The sequence below is a fragment of the Ursus americanus genome, chromosome 24 (assembly GCF_024610735.1).
Source record: "Ursus americanus isolate L20-20 chromosome 24, mUrsAme1.1.p, whole genome shotgun sequence".
NCBI lineage: Eukaryota > Metazoa > Chordata > Mammalia > Carnivora > Ursidae > Ursus > Ursus americanus.
In genome coordinates, this window is record NC_142150.1 from 36,980,923 (window position 1) to 37,005,439 (window position 24,517).

The 24,517-nt window shown below is 37.5% G+C and overlaps 1 protein-coding gene across 1 annotated transcript; it reads left to right on the forward strand.

Moving 5' to 3' along the window:
* The first annotated feature begins 936 nt into the window (after window positions 1-936).
* On the forward strand, window positions 937-22,918 carry LOC148107876 (membrane-spanning 4-domains subfamily A member 12-like). Its single transcript, XM_087855251.1, has 6 exons — window positions 937-1,048; window positions 3,660-3,712; window positions 4,761-4,904; window positions 10,136-10,192; window positions 17,188-17,307; window positions 22,799-22,918. Exons 1-6 carry the CDS (start codon window positions 946-948, stop codon window positions 22,916-22,918), a joined length of 597 nt encoding a protein of 198 aa, XP_087711377.1. The 5' UTR covers window positions 937-945.
* Window positions 22,919-24,517: the final 1,599 nt, after the last annotated feature.

A 24,517-nucleotide genomic window follows, 5' to 3' on the forward strand; every position in this document is an offset into this window, starting at 1 on the left:
GTGAATGCCCTCCTTTACATTTCCATCCATACACATACTGTATTTCCCTCTGTACTTAATTGTTCTCTTTAGCTTGTGTCACTTTTACAGTAGAAATTTTCCTTATGGATCTTGCTTATTATTGGTTTCCCCCTTCTCAGTACAAGCCCCCAATAGGACAGGGTACTTCATCTGTTTTCTTCACTGCTGTATCCCCAACATTGAGAACAGTGCCTGGCACATACCAATGCTCAGTGAAACTTTCTTGAATTAACTAACTGGTAAAACACAAACATAAAGGAATTCAACGAACATTAGTCCCCTCTACTATTCATAATTAGCCATGTGATGCAAATAATTTAGCAATTTAGGCCAGGCTTGGTAGTCATTCATTTGTTCTTATTGTGTTGGGACAGTTGTTAAACACTGAGCATAGATAGTAATCTGTCGGATCCAAAATGAAGGTATACACACACACACACACACACATTATATATGTTTGTAACAATGAAATATGTTCGTGAAACAACTTAGTCTTCAACATTCTCTGTGATGAGCCTGTGAGGTAGCTGTGCTGGTATCATCTCCACTTTACAAAGGAATGACCTGAGCACCATAGAAATTGTATGCACCACATCTTATAGAAGATTCTTGGTTGCAGGGGGCTTCTGAAGACGAGGCTTCTTCCAAGGAGGGATCTCTGCAGTTAGGGATAGGACCACCATGTAATCAACCTGCAGGTAGCGTCGACCACAGTCTCCAAAGACAGGGTATGATGTTGACACCACCGATTAGGAGCGGCGTTGCTGTCAGCCCGCTACCCCGCCCTCATTGTGGGAACTTGCGGCTTCGTGAAACTGCAGGGATCTCGCCACGCTGTGGGAGTCCACGCGGGACTCCTCGCGCAGCGGCCCATGACGCCGCGCTCTCAGCCACAACCGCAGAGTTGGAATCACGCGAGGAAGGATGAGGGCCACAACCGAGGAAGCAGCGCCCGTCCAGATATCGGAGCTGCAAGGCCCTGAACCAAGAGCACCACGTGAGAGAAAACGAACGAATAGGCCTGCACGTGAGTGTAGAGAGCCTTAACCAGATTGTCACTGCTGCTAAGAAACTACCCTAGGGGGCAGGTATTCTCAACGACCCCCTAGCCAGAGTGCTTCCCAAACACAGTTGGGAAGAACCCCAATTAATACATCATCCTATTTTTTATTTATTCCTTTCAATATCCCCTCTTCCACGATGTGTTTCCAATAACCTGTTTTATACACACAGCATCCTCTCAGATGAAGGTAGGTTGGCTAATTTACAGAAGGAGAACATAGAGTGTAGTGACTTGGGGATCCCAGGGTCATGGAGCAAGTAGTGGCAATACTGACTCCCACCGCCCACCTTTTGATCATATTCCCATATTTTTGGTAGTTTAGTAGAAGACGTGCATTAGATTGTGCAACAGAAAATATATAAACACCACATTCTTGATGATAGGAATGGTTGATTTCCAAGAACTGTGAGTTAAGAGTTTCTCTGCTTGTGTATTCTTTCCTAGCTGGGTTGGCAAGTATTACTTGGGAGAATCTTTAACCCGATTAAATAAGTAAATTCTTCCTTTGCTCACCTGGAGCAAAACGCAGAGAGTTCTCCATGTGAGAAGTGACTCTTCTGGGAATCACTTCCTGCAATTCCTACGGCCTGCCTCTAGAAATTCAGTCTGACTCTCAACGTCAAAACCAGAGCTCATTGTCCTTACCCAAGGTCCACATGTCCTGATCAGCCTGTTCTTTTTCTCTTGGATTCACATGCTCTGATGAATGACTCTATTTTTGTGATACCTCCGGGTCTATCCAAAATTAACTCAATAAATGCCAGAGAATCTATGCTTTAAGGCTGACCTTCCCAAACATATGATACATGACTGATGTAAACAAATCTATTCACTTATACATAATATGGTTGTATGGTTGATCAATAGATAGAAATTTAATTTTATTGTCAGATTGATTTAGCAAGCAACTATCAAGTGCCAACAATTTAAACATACATTGCTAGAGCCAGACATTTTGACACTGTGAGGTCTTACAGCAGCGAAGATGTATATGGGAAGGTACTTTAAAAACATGAGTTAAATCCACGTGATAATAATGTCAGTGGTCAGGAATAGATGGTGTAGTATGTGGGGAGAAGGAAGTTGAGGTCAAATCCTACCCAACTCTAATGTGCCACGTAAAGAACATTCACTGAGGCCTGAAGGCAACAAGGAGCCAGTGAAAGATTCTGAGCAGGTGATTTCCACATTTGATTCTCAGTTCAGAAATGTCATTGTGGTCATAGAATAGAGACTGGATTGAAGGATTTACGTTCCTTAGCTGTGATTATTGGATTATTGTTTTGTATTTTTTTTATCCTTTAGCAAGTTATAATTAGGGGCATTTCCAACGTTGACCATTAGACAAATGGGGGTCATGAAGCTGCTACAATTGCACTGAGGGCTCAAGAGAAGCACCTGCACAAGTTGTAAGGCAGATGCAGGCAGACAAAGCTCAGTCTCCCAGCCTGATGGAGCCATAAAGATGGCAGAAGCCACTACAGTATTTGACAAGTAGTAGTTTCTAGACATCTTTCTGTGAGTCGGATTAATTTGGAAGCACACTTCCAAATTCAGAGTTGCGGCTGAAGTAACCTAGGAGTAAATTCATGCTGACCTGTACTAAACTCAAGAGATGAGTGCCATACCTTTGAACATCCTTTTATTATTATTATTATTATTATTATTATTATTATTATTTGCTAAGTTGTGAAAGCTACCTTTTCAAAGTTGAATCCAAAAAAATTATGTTCCCCAGCCTCCCCTGCAGTCAGAGGGTGGTCATGTGCTCTCGTTCTGCAAATCACATACTCTTGCACTGGAGTTTGATTTAGAAGAAAACAACAAAATAGACCCTACACTGAACTGCAATTTTGCTTACACAGATGATGGTCCAGGGAGGCAAGGAAGGTTTGGCCATCTGCAGCAGAGTTCTGGGGTGGGAAGTAGCAAAGACACCCTCTCAATCTAGATCAGTGGTTTGCCTCTGGGCATTGGCCTACAAACTTAACCTTACCAATGATTCTTTGAGCTCACTAATATCCTGTTTTGTTTAAACCAGCCAGATTAAATTCTGTTGTCTGCCCCTAAGAATCCTAAGACACTCACAGGGTGTCTTTAAGTTCATAAAAGACGAATAAAATCTAATAGGACCATTAGAGTTTTTAAGAGGTCATCAGCTATGTTCAAGAGAGTATATCAATGGGGGCGCCTGGGTGGCACAGCGGTTAAGCATCTGCCTTCGGCTCAGGGCGTGATCCCGGCGTTGTGGGATCGAGCCCCACGTCAGGCTCCTCTGCTATGAGCCTGCTTCTTCCTCTCCCACTCCCCCTGCTTGTGTTCCCTCTCTCTCGCTGGCTGTCTCTATCTCTGTCGAATAAAAAAAAAATCTTTAAAAAAAAAAAAGAGAGTATATCAATGGGTTTATTTTAGATTATTTCAGAGAATTGTTTCATTTTGAAAAATTAGAAAATGCAAGAATAAATTTCTCAATAACTTTTAAGTGTCTTATCTGACAAAATCATTTTTATTCTTTTACATTTTGTTCTAAAAATATATTCCATTCATTCTCTCTAATGTTTATGCTATATTTTAGGTTATATGACATCATCCCGCTTTGTGTTGAAAAAAGAAACCAGAATGTTGGGGGTAAGGACTAAGTGCTACTTGAGTGGATAAATTACCTTGATATTGCAAGTTCCAAATATTTTTAAAAGAAGACAGTGACTCCTCTGTCTCAACATCCTAATGAAAGAGAATTGATGGAATGAGTCCCAGCAATCCTACCCCTATTATTTTCTTTTGTCAATGTATGTTTATGATTTAAAGTAAATCTGAGACTGTGGGTCTTAAAGAAGATGATGAGGTCAGGAGTATATTCAAGAGATAATCTAGATCACAGGGCTTTGTAGACATTGATCATCTCACAGCATTGTGTTCTCAGCATACTTCTTGTACGTTTATATTGGGGAAGGTGATATTCTGGAACACTATTCCTATTCCTCCACCCCAATCAAACCTAGCATGCTACATCTTTCTCTATCATATACCCTAATTAGTGGGCTCTTGAGTCAGGTTAAAAACCAGAACTGTAAGATAAATCTTGGTTTAGGAAAATGCCTAAGACCATTGGGACCAGGGTCTTAGGATTCAGCAGGTGTGGTTGCAAGTGATCCTCTCTTCCTCATGGTACCAAAAGTCAGAATTACTAACAGAAGAAAATCATTGTCCCATTAACTGGTTGAGGGGGATGGAGATGGTAGAAGTGTATCAGAGAAAAGAACTGGCACTGAGAGTACAGGCAAGAGGAAGAGGCAGAAGGGCCTGCAGAGACTACAGTTCTTCTCTCAGAACTAGAGGATGCTAAGTATCCTCATCCATAAGTAAGTCCCTAGACACCTTCATTTACTTAAGAGCAATGACACCTCTACAAATTGCTGGGAAATCCTCATGAATACCCCCTGTATGAGGTACATGTAGAGATTCCAAGTGCTTCTATGGCTGCTACCTTCCTCCATCACCTTGGCTTCTCCCCGGTTTTGATAATTTCTAGTACTGAACAAGAGTAGTGGCAGAGACCCCTATGATTCAGAACACAGAAGCTGTACTCCCCCCATGCCCCTTCTATCACTCAATTTGTAACTCTCTTGAAATTTTATATACCTGGGTAATTGATTATGACATTCTTTTCTTACAGGCTGCCCAAGTAATGGTTGGTCTGATCCACTGTTCTCTGGGATATTTCTGGATACACTTATATATCAGAGAATTTGATTCAATTTCAATAAATTACCTGCCTATAACCTTGATATCAGGATACCCATTTTGGGCATTCTTGTTTGTGAGTAAATTATCTCACTGATGATCACGCATTCATTTATTCAATGTATTTGTGCCAGTTTCTGTGGCCAGCCAGTAACATAGAGATACCACAGGTGAAAAGATACAATTCCTGCTGTCAAGAAATTCATTCTCATATCTATTCAAGCTATTTTAAGATGATAAATTTATTTATAAAATTCTTCCATACAAAGATTCTATTTAGTTGAATGAATGTTAGGGACAAGGAATGGTAAGTTTCTCAAAGGGCATTTTAGATAAGTAGTAAATGTTTACTTAAGATTCATTTGCCAATAATATAGGCAAGCTGAGAGCCAGAGCTTAATGGTTGGGGTGATAGAAGGGACTTTGAAAAGTAGTTTGGCAAAAGAGAAAAGAAGAAAGAGCAGGGAGCTGTTGACCCAAGAGGAATTTGGAAGAATTCAACAAGGATTTCCTAAGGGATGTATATTGTCTTATAGCATGGGGTAAAATATTCCACCTCCTTCCATTTTCCCACAGACTTCTCAAAAATATCTGCCTATCTCACAAAAATATTTTTCATTCACTTGGCAAATATTCAATACTTAGTTGGGGCCAGGCTCTGTTCTAAGTATTTCAGTTACAGTAGTGAACAAAAGAAGACAAGATCCCTACCTGTGTAAAGCTTGCCTTCTAGTGAAAGATAATGTGTTAAAAGATGAAATAGACTGTGGGAAAAAATGATGTAGAGGAGGATAAAAAGGTATCAGGTTGTAATTTTTATAGGATATTCAAGCTTCATTGAGAAAAGACACTTGAACAAAGACTTGAAGGAGTTGAAGTGATAAACCACAAGGGATATCTGAAGAAAGAGTGTACAAGGAGAGCAAACGCTAGGCTGAGAGCAAGTGTGGACCATTTACTGAACAAATGGCCAGTTTGGATGGAGCAAATTGGGCTAAGAGAAATCAGGAGGAAAAGAGGTCAGCTATATGATAGGAAGTATGATAATCTAAGGACTTGCAGTCATTAGATGTACTATTACTCCAAATAAAACTGAGAGCCATTGCAAGGTGTTGAACAGAGGAATGACATGATCCAACTTAAGTATTAAAGAACCATTAAAAGATTATAAAGGAGCAAATGTTCAAGCAAGGAGCCTTTTAAAAAATCTGATTATAATTATGCAGGTGAGAGAGTATAGTGGCTCAAACCACAGAGGTAATAAAAGGAAAAGTTAATTCTGGATATATTTTTATATTAAAGCCCCAAAGATTTCCAATGGCTTGGATATGGGATGTGAGGTGGGGGGAAGGAAGTAAAGGAGACTTCAAACTAGTGGGTCAAGCCATTAAAAGAATGGGTTTATCATTGACTGAAATGGGTAAGGCTGTGAGTTTAAAGGAGGTGGAATTTCAGGTGTTCAATTTAGGGCATGTTGGGTTTGAAATCCCTTTTAGACATCAAAGATGTCTTAGACATTAGAGATACCAAGTATCCTGCTTTTACATATGAGTCTGGAGTTTGGGGGGAAAAGTATAAATGTGAGGTCATTGGCATACTGATGGTATTTAATGCAATGAGACAAGATGAAATTAGCAAGAAGTTATTTCATTTGTAGAGAGGAGGACTAAGGCCTGAGTTCTGGGGCATCTCCAGTATTAGGAATTCAGATTGAAGAAGAGGGGCAAGCAAAGAAAATTGAGGAATAAAACAAGAGAAGAGAGTATACTATCATGGAAGCCAGCTGAAGAAGGCACAGTCAAGGAGGGAGCAGTCAACTCTCAATGACTATAGATAAGTCAAGTTAGATGAGATAAGACCTAAAATTTCCATTGGCTTTTGTAACACTGAGGTCACAAGTGATCTTGACAAGAAGAGGTTCATTGTCAGGTGGAGCTGAAAACCTGATTGAAATGATTTTCTAAAAGAATCAGAAGACAGAGCAAGTTTAGAGAACACTTTCATAGAGTTTTCCTAAAAAAAAGAAAAATAATGTGGTGTTAGCTGACAGAGCAAGTGCAGTGTATGTTTTCGTTCTGACACAGTGAGTGATTAACTGAGTCTGTCCTCAGAGTTCGGTGGCAATCCAATAGGAGGTTGAAACCATTGTCTCCCAATGTGGTGAGCCACACTTGAGTTTCATATACTTACATGCCCTATTATTATGTTACCATCCAGTGAGAAAGCCACCACTAACCTCAGAGTCAAAGTGAAGACAAGTTCTGTCCAGTCCTTTGATTGTTCAGTGACCCATACTACAGTTTCACTGGACTAAAATTACCCCTGGCCTCAGCTGATTACGTACTCTTTTTATCCTTAGTGTCTTTACCTACCAATTATTTTTATTAATTTTTAAATCTAATGTATGCATTTATGCAAGTTATCTAAATTCAATTTTGAACTAAGGGGGTTTAAATAAGTAAACAGGCAGACGAACATGTGTGTAATTTTTTTCAACATATTTGAGAGTTATGGAAACATGGACCATAGGTACGTACAGCAGCTGGCCATTAACAACTGGGAAAGATGAGGAAGGCTTCCCAGAGGGAAGTGCACTTGCACTAGGCTTAGGTCCTTCACAGTAACAGTTTCTTCTCCTGGAGACGCTCATCCCCCAAGTTTTGATGCTTATTGTCAGCTTAAATGTCACCTTCTCTGAGAGACCTTTTTGAAAAACCTCTTAAAATTCACCCCCAAGTTATCCTCTATCATATCATACCATTTTATTTTCTTCATGTTTTGATAAGACATGAACATTTCTGTTGGTCAAAGGCCCTGTGTTTCTGAGGAAGGAACATGCTCTGCTGCCCTCATTTCAGATGTGGATAGTCTTTTCTTAGAAAGGTTGATGCATACAGCAGTTTATGCCAATGGAAGAGAAATCCATTCTTGATGCACAACTATGCACAACTATCTTTTTAAAATATTTATTCATTTATTTTTAATTCAAGTATAAATAATTAACATACAGTGTTCTATTAGTTTCAGGTGCACAATATAATGATTCAACAATTCTATTTTCTGCTAATAAAATAGTTTTCAATAGCATTCTATTAAACATTCATGTGGGTGGACTCACTATAACAGTATGTATTTTCTAGTAATAAAAGCTCATGCACTCCACAAGAAGTTCCTTTATTTTTTTTTTAGCATGCGAAGACTTTTATTATGGAAAATTTCAAACACTGAAAAGCAGAATCGTATATTGACCCCTTGGTATCCATTACCTAGTTTAGACAATTATCAACTCATATTTAGTCTTGCTTCATCCATTCTTCCATTCACTTTCCTTATTTTACTCAGATTATTTTGAAGCAATTCTTAGACATCACATAATTTTATTTGTAAACATTTCAGCATGCATCTCTAAAAGACAAGGACTCTTAAAAATACAGTAACTTGCAACGACCTGGATGGAACTAGACGGCATTATGCTAAGTGAAATAAGTCAGTCAGACAAAGACAAATACCATATGATTTCATTCATACATGGAATTCAAGAAACAAAATAAACATAGGTGAAGGGAAAGAAAAATAAAATAAGATGAAAACAGAGAAGGAGGAAAACCATAAGAGACTCTTAACTATAGGGAACAAACTGAGGGTTGCTGGAGGGGTGTGGGGGTGGAAGGATGGGGTAACTGGGTGATGGGCATTAAGGAGGGCACTTGATGTAGTGAGCATTGGGTGTTACAGCAACTGATGAACCACTAAATTCTACCCCTGAAACTAATAATACAGTAAATGTTAACTAAGTTGAATTTAAATAAAAAGATTTTTAAAAGAAATCAACAAGTTCTTACATGAAACCAATAAAATTGTATCTATCCTCCATGCCATAAATCATGTTAAAAAGTATTCCTTTATTCCATCCTAAATACAAGTATAACAATCCAATAACCATTCCCTCCATCTCTTTAATAGAAAACCATGGATTTATTACTAGGTGATTTTTCCAGAGGCTACCATAGAACTACAATAGGAATTTTGGTGTTTCAACCAAATTCTTTTCAAACTTCAATTGCTCTTTGGATGAGAAGGAAAAAAAAAATGAAGGAAGGAAAGGAAAAGAAAAAAAGAGAAAGAAATTAGCTCAGTTTCCTCAAGAAAGAGGACTTTTAAGAAATATTAAAAGCTACATTACTCTTTGAGGAATCTAAAAAATAATTGGGACGAAAGTGGGGAGAGAGCCCTAACTTATTTCAATGAGTGTGACATCCATAGCTCTCTGATGTATAATAGGTAATTTGGCTGGCTTTGACTCCCTGGTTCCTGGGAAATTTCCCAAGTGATAAGAGTGTCTTTGTTATTCCTGGGCCCCTTCATAGCTGAGTGTTCAGGAGCTGGTCGTGCCAGAATGACCAAACACAGATACATAACAAAACCCCATAATGAAACTGTGGAAACTGAGGCTCAGGTAGGTTTCCTGGTTGGTGATATACATTGATATGCCAGGAGGGTGATGCATGCTGAGGACATGGAAGCTTCATGCTTCAGTGCTTCAGACCACTCTAGACCTCACCCTCTGCATCTCTTCATTTGACTGGCCCTGATTTGTATCTTTTCTGATAAAATTGTAAGTATAGGACTTTTCTGGGTTCTATGAGTCACTCTAGCAAATTATCAAACCTGAGATGGATACTGGGAAAGCTTATATTTGTAGCCAGTTGGTCAGAAGTCCAGGTGGTCTGGAAATCCCCAAGCTTGTGGCTGGTGTCTGAAGTGAATGCAGTCTTATTGGGAACTGTGCCTTTACCCTGTGAAGTCTGAGCTGACTCGGTAGTTGGCATTAAAACTGCATTACACTCAAAGCAGAGACGACCAGGACACTGCCAGGGAAGTGAAGGAGCTGGAGGCACAGGAAACTTTTAGGAATTTTAGAAATTCAGGGATTTCATCTCACACCCCATCAAACATAGTTAAATGGTCTCATATCCTCATATTAAATACCATTTTGCTTTGAAAAATTAAAAGGCTTCTTATGATTCTGTTTTTGGAAAATTATCTACAAATAACTCATTTAATTTGTTATTCATTATACCTTCTCAGCAATCATTGTGGATACTGGGGAAATCCCAAGAAGTGAAAAAAATCTAACTTATGAATTATTTTCAAACGTAATAAAGTTGTTATGGATTCTAAATTTAGCAGTTAATGAAGTTGACATGATGTTACATTTTATTAATTTTTTTTAAATGTTACTGAAGTTACAGAGGAATTTCTTGGGTGATAAAAAAGATACTTATGCGTGCCTCTTTTTGTTCTCAGTTTGTCATATCAGGAATTTTTGCAATAGAAGCAGAGAAGACACGGTCCCCAAAATTGGTAAGAATAATTGAGGCAATTTCAAGGATAAGAATTTAACTTGTCAAAAACAAGGATACCATGGGGCGCCTGGGTGGCATAGCGGTTAAGCGTCTGCCTTCGGCTCAGGGCGTGATCCCGGCGATCTGGGATCGAGCCCCACATCAGGCTCTTCTGCTATGAGCCTGCTTCTTCCTCTCCCGCTCCCCCTGCTTGTGTTCCCTCTCTCGCTGGCTGTCTCTATCTCTGTCAAATAAATAAATAAAAATCTTTAAAAAAAAAAAAAAAAAAACAAGGATACCAGTAAGGAGGGGTGTCATTGCCTCTTAAACAGTAGAAATTTATTCAAAATACTAAAATTTAAAATATTGCTTTAAATACTTTACAATATTTTTAAATGGATGTACTCCAACAAAATTCTTTGTTAATTTCATAAAATACTGAAGTAACAGAGAATGTATGAAGCAAACCAGGAAATCAGAGGTGGAAATTTAAATAGGATATGTCATTTATTCCAAATTAATTGTCAAATATGATAGAAAACATGTAAGTGGATACCTTGAAGCAGTGAGAGAGAAAAAAATGTGATTATAACAATAAGTTAAGATTTTTTAAATGGCTTCTTTGTGCCAGATGCCTCACTCAGAGTTTTTGTCTATTACCTCACAACAAAAGCTATCAGGGTGGATAATATTATATACCAAGAGTATCAACAACAATCTTTGAAGATCTAGATTTCTTTTTTTAATTTTTTATTTAAATGCAGTTAACATATACTACATTATTAGTTTCAGAGGTAGAGTTCAGTGATTCATCAATTTCATATAACACTCAGTGCTCTTTAAATGCATCTAGGTTGACTTTTAGTTTTGTTGGCTGTTTCCTTTGCTGTGCAAGAGCTTTTTATCCTGATGAGGTCCCAATACTTCATTTTTGCTTTTGTTTCCCTCGCCTTTGGAGAGGTGTCTAGCAAGAAGTTGCTGTAGCCAAGGTCGAAGAGGTTGCTGCTTGTGTTCTCCTCTAGGATTTTGATCGACTCCAGTCCCACATTTAAGTCTTTCATCCATTTTGAGATTATTTTTGTGTATGGTGTAAGAAAGTGGTCCAGTTTCATTCTTCCTGCATGTGACTATCCGATATTCCCAATGCCATTTGTTGAAGAGACTGTCTTTTTTCCTTTGGATATTCTTTCCAGCTTTGTTAAAGATTAGTTGACCATAGAGTTGAGGGGCCATTTCTGGATTCTCTATTCTGTTCCATTGATCTATGTGTCTGTTTTTGTGCCAGTACCATGATGTCTTGATGATTACAGATTCGTAATCCAGCTTGAAGTCTGGAATAGTGAAACCTCCAGTTTTGGTTTTCTTTTTCAACATTACTGTGGCCGTTGGGGGTCTTTTCTGGTTCCATACAAATTTTAGGATTGTTTGTTCCAGCTCTGTGAAAAATGGTGATGGTATTTTGATAGGTATTGCAGTGAATGTGTAGATTGCATTCGGTAACATAAACATTTTAAATTATTTGTTCTTCCAATCCATGAGCATGGAATGTTTTTCCATTTCTTTGTGTCTTCCTCAATTTCTTTCGTAAGTGTTCTATGGTTTTCAGAGTACAGATCCTTTACCTCTTTGATTAGGCTTATTCCTAGGTATCTTATAGTTTTCTGGTGCTACTGTAAATGGGACTGATTCCTTGATTTCTTTCTCCTGCTTCACTGTTCATGTATAGAAATGCAACTAATCATCGAACTTTACATCAGAAGCCAGGGATGTACTGTATGGTGACTAACATAACATAATAAAAAACATTAAAATAAAAAAAAAGAAATGCAACTGATTTCTGGGCATTGATTTTATATCCTGCAACTTTACTGAACTCCTATATCAGTTCTAGCACTTTTTCAGTGGAGTCTTCTCAGGTTTTCTACATAGAGTATCCTGTCATCTGTGAAGAGTGAAGTTTGACTTCTTTGCTGATTTGGATGCCTTTTATTTCTTTTTGTTGTCTGATTGTTGAGGCTACAACTTCCAGTACTATGTTGAAGAAGAGTGGGGAGCGTGGACATCGCTGTCATGTTCCTGACCTTAGGGGAAAAGCTCGCCGTTTTTCCCTGTTGAGAGTGATATTTGCTATGGTCTTTCGTATATAGCTTTTATGATATTGAGGTATGTTTCCTCTATCCCTACATAGCAGAGAGTTTTTATCAGGTAAGAACGCTGTATTTTGTCAAGTGCATTTTCTGCATCCATTGGGAGGATCATATGGTTCCTGTCCTTTCTTTTGTTAATGTGATGTATCACGTTGATTGATTTGCAGAGGTTGAACCACCCCTGCAGCCCAGGAATAAATCCCACTTGGTCATGGTGAAAAATCCTTTTAATGTACTATTGGATCCTATTAGCTAGTATCTTGGTGAGAATTTTGGCATCCATGTTTATCAGGGATATTGGTCTATAATTCTCCTCTTTAGTGGGGTCTTTGTCTGGATTTTGGGATCGAGGTTATGCTGGCCTCATAGAAAGACTTTGGAAGTTTTCCTTCCACTTCTGTGTTTTGAAACATTTTCAGAAGAATAGGTATTAATTCTTTTTTAAATGTTTGGTAGAATTCCCCTGGGAAGCCCTCTGGCCCTAGACTCCTGTTTGGTGAGAGATTCTTGATTACTGCTTCATTTTCTTTGCTAGTTATGGTTCTGTTCAATTTTTCTATTTCTTCCTGTTTTGGGTTTGGAGTTTATGGATCTAGGAATTTATCCGTTTCTTTCAGATTGCCTACTTTTTTGGCATATAATTGCTCATAATGTTCTCTTAATTATTTGTATTTCTTCAGTGCTGGTTGTGATCTCTGCTCTTTCATTCATGATTTTATTTGAGCCCTTTCTCTTTTCTTTTTGATAATTCTGGCTAGGGGGTTATCAGTCTTATTAATTCTTTCAAAGAACCAGCTTCTAATTTCATTGATCTGTCCTACTGGGTTTTTTTTTATTTCTATATCATTGATTTCTGTTCTGATCTTTATTTCTCTCCTCCTATTGGATTTAGGCTTTACTTGCTATTCTTTTTCCAGCTCCTTTAGGTGTAAGATGAGGTTGTGTATCCGAGACTTTCCTTGCTTCTTGAGGAAGACCTGTATTGCTATATACTTCTCTCTTAGAACTACCTTTGCTGCATCCCAAAGGTTCTGAACTGTCGTGTTTTCATTTTCATTTACTTCCATGTATTTTTTTAATTCTCCTTTAATTTCCTGGTTGACCAATTCATCCTTTAGTAAGATGTTCTTTAACTTCCATGTATTTGTGGTCCTTCCAAATTTTTTCTTGAGGTTGACTTCAAGGTTCATAGCATTGTGGTCTGACACTATGCATGGTAAGATCTCAATATTTTTGTGCTGGTTGAGACCTGATTTGTGACCTAGTACGTGATCTGTTCTGGAGAATGTTCCATATGCACTCGAGAAGTATGTGAATTTTGCTGTTTTAGGATGGAATGCTTTTAATATATCTGTTAAGTCCATCTGATCCAGTGTGTCATTCAAAGTCTTTGCTTCCTTCTTGATCTTCTGCTGAGATGATCTGCCCATTGCTGTGAGTAGGATGTTAAAGTTCCCTGTTATTACTGTATTATTATCAATGTATTTCTTTAATTTTTTATTAATTGGTTATATATTTGGCTGCTCCCAAGATAGAGGCATAAATATTTACAAGTTTTAGATCTTGTTGGATAAACCCTTTTATTATGATATAGTGTCCTTCTTCATCTCTTATTACAGTCTTTGGTTTAAAATCTAGCTTGTCTGATACAAGGATGGCAACTCCAGCTTTGTTTTAATGTCTATTAGCATGACGAATTGTTCTTTACCCCCTCACTTTCAATCCGGAGGTGTCTTTGGGTCTAAAATGAGTCTCTTATAAGCAGCATATTGACAGGTCTTATTTCTTTTTTAATTTATCCATTCTGATACCCTGTGTCTTTTGATTGGAGCATTTAGTCCATTTACATTCAGAGTAATTATTGGGAGATATGAATTTAATGCCATGTATTACCTGCAAAGTCTCTGCTCCTGTAGATTGTCTCTTAAAGACCTAATTTCAATGTACATTGTACATGATAGAGTTGAACTTTGAACCCAGACAGCTTAGCTCAGAATCTAAAATTGCTTAGAGGATATGACAAGAGGAACAAATGCTTAGGCTACGAAGCCTAGGGGGAAAAGTCAGAAGAGAGAGGGTGAGCAGCAAGTCCTGACTTAGAATAAGATAGTATGCAAGCATTCCATGAACCCAGTCAAACAAAGTAGAGTAAACATGCTATTTATTGAGACAGATTCACTTATCTACCTTTTGTTTCTTTTCATTTCTTCTTGCACTTCAGCATTTCAGTTTGGAATTCCCTTCCCTCTGGCTGAGAAACTCCTCTCTCCTCCATTCGTTCCTATTTTCTTGAACATATTAATATTTATTTTAAAAATTATATCAATAATCCCAATAACTGGATTACTTATGAGACTATTTCTATTGGCTTTTCCTAGTCTTTTTAAAAGAATGTGATCTTTTCTTTTAACTTATCTAGTAATTTTTGATTGAGTGCCAGAAATTGTGTTTAGAAAAGCATAGCAATGTCAGCTGGTGTTCAGTTCTTCCAGAAAGGGTTCACCCATTCCTCCCCTCAGCTGATAAACCAGGACTAAGGCTGGATGGTAGTATGAATAAGAATACATATACCTTTCATGCACCTTCTACTTATGACATAGAGCCCTCCAGGCCTTGCAGTTGAGAACCTGATATGTTTACAAGAAACTTTCCCCTAGAAGTCCGATTCATGTTTCCACAGCACAATGACATGGCCAAAAATTCTTTTCTGCTTTTCAGATGCTTTCTTCTTACTTAGCCTACTGACCCACAAAACTTCAAAATCTGACTAGCATCTTAATAGAATAATTGGTCATAGGGCTGGCTCATTTCTTTGGCCCTCTCTTTCCCATAGAACTTGTCTCCTCAGGTTTACAATTTTATCTTTCCAGCCCTGCAAGAACACCAAAAGCTATGATGATTGCTCTCTCCCCTAGCAATAACCTTCTGCTTAGGCAAAATCTGAAACCTCAGCTTCTTGCCCTAACCAATGCTCCCAAGGAAAAATTAGGTGTAGAACATCTGCTCACCTCTCTGTGGTCTTCTTTCTCAGCATTCTTGGCCCCTGTGTATTCCTCAGTGCTTCAGCACTGATGCTTTTCTCATGCTATTACGTAGATGAAATACTGGTGGTATTATAACCTGTTTTTCTAGCTGTCGTCAGAAGGAACATTAGTCTGCCATAGCTTTTTGATCATACCAAAGCATAAATCTCCACAATGTTTTGAGGTCCATAGAATCTTATTTTTTTTATATTTCCAATATTGATTATTTTGTCCTCTCTTTTTCTTAGCCAATCATACAATGGTTACATTAAGTATATTATCTCAAATAACCACATTTTGGGTTTTTTAGTCCTCTCTCATGTATATTTGTTTTCTATGGCATTACTTTCTATTTTTGCCTTTGTATTTCCTTCTCTATTTTCTCTGGATTTTGTTTGCTATTTTTATAACATCATCAGATTTGTTGCATCTCTCAAAATTTACTATTTGGTTATTGCAGCATTATTCAGCTAAAATATTTTACAATTTCCAAAGTAATTTTTCCCAAAAATATTACTTTGTTGACCAACCAGTGTTTCCCAAAGTCCAGTAATTTATTTTTTGTTTTCAAACTGTTAAATTGAAATTTACCACAAGTACAGAAAACATACAAAACATAAATATCCATATCAATGACTTATCAGAGTGAATGCGTAAGGAACTCCCTTTGAAATCAAACGTATCAGAAGCCCCCTTCATGTCTTCTTTCAGAAACTTTACCCTCTCTTCTTTCTAAAGGTAAATGTTATACGACTTATTAAATTGTGACATATAAATACAAGACTGCTGTGTTGCAATAAAAAGGAACAAACAATAGTGACTACACTACAATAAGAATGAATCTGACAATGTTGAATGAATGAACCCAAAAAGAAAATAATTAATACACATTGTATTATGCATGTATAATTAATTATAATTATATTTAAAAATTTATACAGTACACACTTTACACACTGTATAAATTTTTAAAGTTCAAAATTTACCTCATTGCCAGAAATGGAAATCTTTACAGGATTTTAAAAATTTCATTTGGAGCACCTGGGTGGCTCAGCCAGTTAAACATCTGATTCTTGATTTCAGCTCAGGTCTTGATCTCAGGGTCGTAAGTTCAAACCCTGCATTGGGCTCCACACTAGGCATGGGCCTACTTAAAAAAAAAAAAAAAAAGTCATTTTACATTTATGGGCTTATTTAATTAATTAATTTTGCTTTTCCTATTACAGAAGTATATTGGTTTTTGTTTGTTTCAAGTTTTTATTTAAATTCCAGTTAGTTAACATACACTTTAATATTCAGTTCAGAAGTAGAATTTAGTGATTCATCATTTACATACAACACCCAGTGCTCATCACAAGTTCCCAGGTTTAATTTACTTAAATGTTTTGTCATTGATGACAAAAATAAAAGAAATTGTCAGATAGGTATATATACATGAATAAGGAAGGACTCCATACAATACTAAAAATAGGCATTTTGTTATTTCCAAAATATACAAAGACATTGAAAAACACTGAAATAGAGGTAGAGGGAAATGGTCTAAGGCCTTTGCATTGTCTAGACAAATATTAAATTACCAATCACTATTATGCTTTAACATTTAAGAATTTTGTATTGGAGGAGTGTATTGAAATGCATGAATGCAACATCAAAAAAACATTGAGTCTTATTTGGATCCTGGTAACTTTGGAGATTAGGGAACCCATAGAGTAACCTAAGATTCTGGAAAGGTTAGAAATTAAAATAAATCATCCACTTTAACATACTTGGCAGTAAGGCAAACTAACTTCATTCCAACTTGTTTGTTCCACATATGACTGGTTGACATTTTGTATCTATTCCAGTTGAAGTGCACCATAAGGACAAGTACCTACAGTTCTGTCCTGGCAGTAACTGGCCTATTTCTAATTGCATTTGAAGTTATATTCTTTTTAACAAAACAAGAAAAAATTGTATGGGTAGAGGTGAGTACAAGATTTTATAATTTTTTCACAATTACAGACTTACACATTAATTTTGTTTGTAAATGAGCTGAGAATATTTTGATTTTGGACAAATGTGGAGGTGGTAGAAATTATTCACATTTGGCATGACCACAAAAATGAATTCAAATCACTGAATAGGTCTCTAAACCTGTGACCACCAAAATTTCAAGAAATCGAATAAAGGGCATTACATAAAATAACTAATATCTACATTAATAAGATTCAGATGAAGGATCCTGGTGAAGACAAGAAGACCTTAAATAAGTAGATATCTTTTAAGGATAGATCTGAGATTGATAGGCTCATTGACTCATCCTAGATATCTATGTCTCCCCAGTGCCTATTACAATTCCTGGAAATTAATAGATGTCTAATAAATGTTAATTGAATGAATGTTCTTTATAAAACATTCCTCTGATAGTATTCCAGATTACCATATAAAACATTCCTGAGACCTGATAACCAGAAATTCTTTGGACACAATAATCAGATAAGTCCTAAGTCCCCTGAATATGCCATAAATTCACCGAATTTTCTTGACACAGCACTAACCATTTGATTTTAAACTATTAAATATAATGGATATGTAAGTTGAAATGGAAGAAAAGCCAACATACTGATCATTGGTTAAATTTGCTTCAGATTGCCAGTTTCTTAAGGTTATGGAAGTATTTGTATTAGCACGCCAGCGCTACAGGATTTCAAAGACCTGGTGAAATTAGGACCAAAAAAAGAAGTCTGATTCTTTTTCAGCAAATTTTCAAAATGACAGGATAGTCAGGACAAATAGACACAGTCCAGTATTCTTACTATCATAAACATTGTTAGCATTTTTGTCATCTTAGGGCTTGATTTGATGACACCATGTGTATCGCATGCCTTAAGGAGTAGGAGCAAGTCCTTAAGAAGTCTACCTGGGGCTTATCAAGTGTTTATATTTCTTTTTTCGTGTCCTGCTGACATATATGTCAGTTCGGTGCATACACGGAGGTTCTGTTTTTATAGATAATAGGAATAAATAAGAATATTTTAGAATACATGATTGAGCACCTGACTGGTAGGTCTTAGAAGGTACCGCTTGAATGCGCACAAGTGCAGAAGATATGGAGCAAAAGTGTCCACCGCGATACACTCAGAGGTCAGCCCGCCACCCGCCCTGGAAGTCCATTATGTTAGTCATTGTGCACAAACCCTACCAAGAAAATTAAAGACAAGAATGTTTTGAGGTCTGGTGGCTTTTCACGCCTGAAACTATTATAGAGTTGTAAGAACTGAAACCCTGTAGGGGCAGACAGGGCATAAGAAAACCTCTAGTACGAGTTGTCAAATGTTTACCCCTGAAAGCCTTCTTTCATGACTGATAGAGGAACATGCCATACTGGAGGTCATACTGTGTGTTCTCAGTTGCTAGCGTCACCATTTTGTGCATAATAGGTTCATTTCCAAATGCCAGAAGTCTCAGACTTAGTAAGTACGTTGTACAGGGCTGGTGTGGCAGACTAGCTAGCTCTGAGGCTAGGGCCACCGCAGCCTTTCCCCTATGGCAGACCAATTTGGAAACTACAGGGTCGCCTTTCCTTTTCTCCCAGGAGGCTTCCTTATGAAAATTCGCCCGCATTATCCCCAGCAACCAACTAGGCTTACTAAAAGCTACCAAAACAAGCAAATTTGTGAGGCACTCTGCACTTAATCTCCTAAAGAAATGTGTTCCAACAAAGAATCAGAAAATATCAGGAACTTACTGAATCTTTCTAGACAAGGAAAGGGCAGCAGCTTATCTTGATAAAAAGTTTCAGTTTCTTTTCTTTCTCCATAGGCACACAGCTACGTATTTTTATACTAAATTTGACTGAAGATGTGTATATAATAATATATTTAATATATGTAATAAATTATAAATGAATTACTTACTTTTTAATATTTGGCCTTATTCCACATAGGATTTGAAAGCACTTAAATCATATGTGTAGTAATGTAATTAAAACAAGTTTAAAATGAGTATTAAAGAAATATGCATTAGCCTACATTGCTCTAACTATGTAGTATAGTCATATATATTAGTTTGAACTATATAAAATTGTTGATATTAGACGGTTTATGATCTGCAAAAATGTCAATTTCATATGGCTCAATCAACTATATTAAGCTATTCCAACATATGCAATTTGGAATATGCTCATTGTGAACTCATTAGGAAAATGATAATGTAAATATGTAGGTTTTAGGATCCTCTGTATTACCAAAATTGAGCCACAATTTTTGCTCTAATCTTTCCTTTTTTTTTTTTTTTAGATTTTATTTATTTATCCAACAGAGATAGAGACAGCCAGCGAGAGAGGGAACACAAGCAGGGGGAGTGGGAGAGGAAGAAGCAGGCTCATAGCGGAGGAGCCTGATGTGGGGCTCGATCCCATAACGCCGGGATCACGCCCTGAGCCGAAGGCAGACGCTTAACCGCTGTGCCACCCAGGCGCCCCTGCTCTAATCTTTCTAATGAGCAAAGCAAAAAGGAAACTCAATCATTATATGATTATAATGATCTATCAGGCAGAAATGTTTCAGCGTGTCATAGATAAAGTGATTCCTAGAATAGTACTTCGCTCTGAAATCAACTGCTTGTGTAGAGTTTGGTATAATATACTGGAGTTAAGTATAATCGACACTATGTCATGAAGTGAACTAGCAGGTAAACTTCGTGGAGGCTGTAACGGTATTTGTCTCAGATAATGCTGCTTCCCCAGCATCTGGGACAGGACTTGGTACAGAAGAGGCACTCGTTATACATATGTTAACTGTACACTAGTTGTGAATAGTCAGCATTCCTACAGGAAAGCCTAGAGCAACTTCCAGAAAGCTATTTCTTATTCAAAAAAAAAAAAAGACTTTTAAGGAAATACTAGGGAAACTCTGTTAAGAACCATTTCTGTAAAGAGCCAAGAAATTTTGAACCAAGAATGGTGCTTGTTAGTGGTCTTGTTTAATCAAGAGATACAGGCTATAGACCTAGGGGATTAATGAGATGGTATACACCAAACAATGCTTCATAAATAAATCTTGGGTCATTGATAAGAATTGGCTATCACAGGGCGCCTAGGTGGCCCAGTCGTTAAGCGTCTGCCTTCGGCTCAGGGCGTGATGTGGGATCGAGCCCCACATCAGGCTCCTCCGCTGGGAGCCTCCTTCTTCCTCTCCCACTCCCCCTGCTTGTGTTCCCTCTCTCGCTGGCTGTCTCTCTCTCTGTCGAATAAATAAATAAAAATCTTTAAAAAAAAAAAAGAATTGGCTATCAGACCATTCTCAGGTATATGTTATTCAGGAATTACTGAAACTTGAAGATATTTGTAACAGCATGAAGACTGTACAAATTAAATAAGCAGATACTAAGTGTTATAGTCTTTAATCCTATTTGAAGACCAAGTTTTTCACACAGATGAATGGTCAGCCCTCATTCACCCTGAAATAGTTACAGTTATAGCTGAGACTTCTTTTTTTTTTAAGTCTACTCCAGCACATAAATCAGATTCCAAATATTTTACACTCTTAAGTTTTTTACACTCCTGTTTGAAAATATTTTAACTGGAATATTTAGAGGAAAATTATTTTGCCCAAACCAATCTTAAGGAAATAATAACACTATTTTTAAAAATTTCGTAATTTAAGTGTCATAACTTACTAGTCATCTCACTGGGAAAATTGATTGTTAATTAATCAAAATTAATCAAATTAATCAAAAATTAATCTAAATTTAACTAGAGAGTGCTCATTTCAGCAGCATATATACTAAAAGACAGTAACTAAAGAAACTGATACTTAGGAAATGTTATGAGATTATTAAATAAAAACAATGAATTGAAGGACATTTACCCAAATTAATCCTCTTGTTTTAAAATAATTTATATCAAGTATGCTTAGTGGTAATTGTTTTTTTTTTTTTAAGATTTTATTTATTTATTTGACAGAGTTAGAGACAGCCAGCGAGAGAGGAAACACGAGCAGGGGGAGCGGGAGAGGAAGAAGCAGGCTCATAGCGGAGGAGCCTAATGTGGGGGCTCAAGCCCACAACGCCGGGATCACGCCCTGAGCCGAAGGCAGACGCTTAACCGCTGGGCCACCCAGGCGCCCCAGTGGTAGCTGTTTTTTAACACAACTAGTTATCTAGGGAGGCCACTCTTACTTTGTAATAATTAAACAATGTCATTTGCGTTTAAGAGAATACCTGTCCTCTGCTCTAGGCAAAGTATGCCTGAAGATCTTCCAGAAGGTATTCCAATTAGAATATCATTTAAAACCCAAGAGAGACTATACACAGCCCATTTTATGCCACTCTGTATCAGATCTTGATTATCTGTCAGAAGATCAATTTCTGCTCATCCTTATCCTCATATTCAAATGAAAATTTTTCATTAGAATCACTAATTATGATAAATACATGTAGTGTAATCCATATTTGCTCCAATTCACAGAGAAAGAAAAGAAACCATAACTAATTCTCTTCAATGTTAATACTAACAGAGTGGCATGAGAAATACCCGTGGAAAACAATTTGGTAGTATTTACCACAAGCCAGGTTTCTGGAAACCCATTTCCAGAAAAGATAGAGTTATATGAAACAAGACTGTGTAGCAAATTTAAATAAATTATATTTCCACTTAAATATTATGTAGACATTATTATAATTATAAAGATTATATATAAATGTAAAATTACACTTGATTTTAAATGAGATGAATAGAGTATACCTTTTACAAATATAACAGTATTATAGAAACACATATGGGGAAAACAGAGATCATGAAGCTGGGAGACTGTCAGAACTCAAATGGAAGACCCCCAAGAGTCCAAGACCAAGAGTGGGGTAAGAGAAGAAGGGGGACCTGGAAGCAAGTTCTGAGCAACTCTAACGTTAATAATACTAACTTTGTTATTTTTACCCTCCCAAGTACATTTTCCTCTGCTCTGAGATAAGAATAAGAATGCCACCTGCTGGGGTGCCTGGGTGGCACAGCGGTTAAGCCTCTGCCTTCGGCTCAGGGCGTGATCCCGGTGTTATGGGATCGAGTCCCACATCAGGCTCCTCTGCTATGAGCCTGCTTCTTCCTCTCCCACTCCCCCTGCTTGTGTTCCCTCTCTCGCTGGCTGTCTCTATCTCGGTCGAATAAATCTAAAAAAAAAAAAAAAGAATGCCACCTGCCACAAAATGTCGTTGAGTGGACTCAATAAGATAATGTATATAAAACATTTAGCACAGATGCCTAGCCATGTAGTAAGTGCTCACTAAATGTCTGTTGTTACAATTATTATCATGTAAACAAGTAAAAATCATCACAATTGTATTATTAAGATAATCGGATATTATAGATAAAGTTTTCTATTTTCTAAACAGTTTGCAATTTTATATGATCTTTATGATGCTAAAAATTTTAGAAGTATAAAGATCTGTGAAGAATGTAGATTTTCTTTTTGTATTTAGCAAAGTGGAATGATGCTTTCTATGTATTTGTGGATATTCTCCATGTTGGAGTTCTTCCTGGCAAATACAGTGATCAGTTGGGGGAACCAAGCATTTTATCATGGCAATAATCGCATATAATGTAAGTATTTCATTTCTCTGATAAATTAGGAAGTACCGTATTGGCTTCTGTTATGAACCCCTGCTAAAGAGATTAAAGTTTCAGTAGTAATTGCTTTTAGTGTTGCCTCTACACCCTGAATATGAGCTCAAACAGTCTAGACAGCATATGCCTATGTGCAAATGTAGATAATTCTCTCAAGATAAAATTTTAGGATTAAAGGGGTATGTGTCCATATCCTCATGAGAAAATACAGTAGGAGATATATCATTTTCCAGCTCGGATCTATGTCATTTGAAGGATAATCCTATGGAAATCAATTCACTAGATCTCTGGCCTCTAGTTACCAAGTAAAGCTTAGGTCCCTCAGATCTAGGAGCCTTGGAGCAGCAGGAAGATCAAGCATGTTGGGAGGAAGGAGAAATGGGTCATGACAGGTCCTATTATCAAACACCACTGGTCCTGGAAATTAGTGATGCCCAAATAATTTTCCAAGCATGTCCTGGGAAATAGGCCAATAGCAGCCTTAGCATTGAAGCTCACTCACAACTGACTGAAAGTAGGTTAACTTTTTTTTTTTAAGATTTTATTTATTTATTCGACAGAGATAGAGACAGCCAGCGAGAGAGGGAACACAAGCAGGGGGAGTGGGAGAGGAAGAAGCAGGCTCATAGCAGAAGAGCCTGATGTGGGGCTCGATCCCATAATGCCGGGATCACGCCCTGAGCCGAAGGCAGACGCTTAACCGCTGTGCCACCCAGGCGCCCCGAAAGTAGGCTAACTTTTGATCTGAGAGGAGAGAAGGAATGGAAATAAAGAACTGAAATTGGGTGATGAAATGAGAGAAGTGCAGGGAGACTTAGGTCAGAGGTGTGTACAGGTGGCTGGAAAAGCAGGAGTAAACTCTGGGTTCTCATCATTTACCAAACCCACCCAAGACCTCTGGACTCTGACTGATGCATATTAAAATAATCTGATAGAAAGGAAAACCTCTCAAAGGGACACTTAGCATAAGACTGTAAAAATTATTAACAATGAGGATAAAGATTTAGGTAACAATTTAAAAGCCATCAGTGAGCAAGAGATCTTGGATCTTAAAGCTCCATGTTCTCTGGAATGAAATTCAATCCACGCATTCTGAGATGAGAAAGTATTTTTCACTATGTAAGTGAAGATAAGGCCTCCAAACCTCAAGGAAAAGGGGGAAATAGCTGAGTCCCTACCCAAGAAACAAATGTTAACATCTGATCATTTTATTTCCCTACCTACATTTACCAAATATATCAGGTTAATTCAAGATGGAAATGATTTAATTTTTAAAGTGTTGATGAGGAGATGAAAATCTAAACCAGGTAAGGAGCTTGTTGAGGCCGAATCCCAGTGTTTGGAGGGAATGAGTGAGAGGAAATGAGTCTGAGTAGCCACATGTTACCAGGCTCTCACACTAGCCATGATAACCTGCCTCAACTAGACTGGGGGGGGGGGGGGGGAGGGGAATAGTGAAAGAGAAGACAGAATTGAAAAATGTTTAGGATATTGTATCAAAAGGATTCTCTGGTCATTTCAATTTGAAAGTAACTTTCAACTCCCTGGCCAGAGAAATCAAGTGATGGGTGATG

Excerpts from the sequence above, each read along its gene's own strand:
- LOC148107876 (XM_087855251.1), top strand. The coding sequence starts at position 946 with ATGAGGGCCACAACCGAGGAAGCAGCGCCCGTCCAGATATCGGAGCTG. Across the intron at positions 4,905-10,135 it reads CATTTTGGGCATTCTTGTTT|TTTGTCATATCAGGAATTTT; the intron begins GTGAGTAAATTA and ends TTTTGTTCTCAG. Across the intron at positions 10,193-17,187 it reads AGACACGGTCCCCAAAATTG|TTGAAGTGCACCATAAGGAC; the intron begins GTAAGAATAATT and ends TATCTATTCCAG.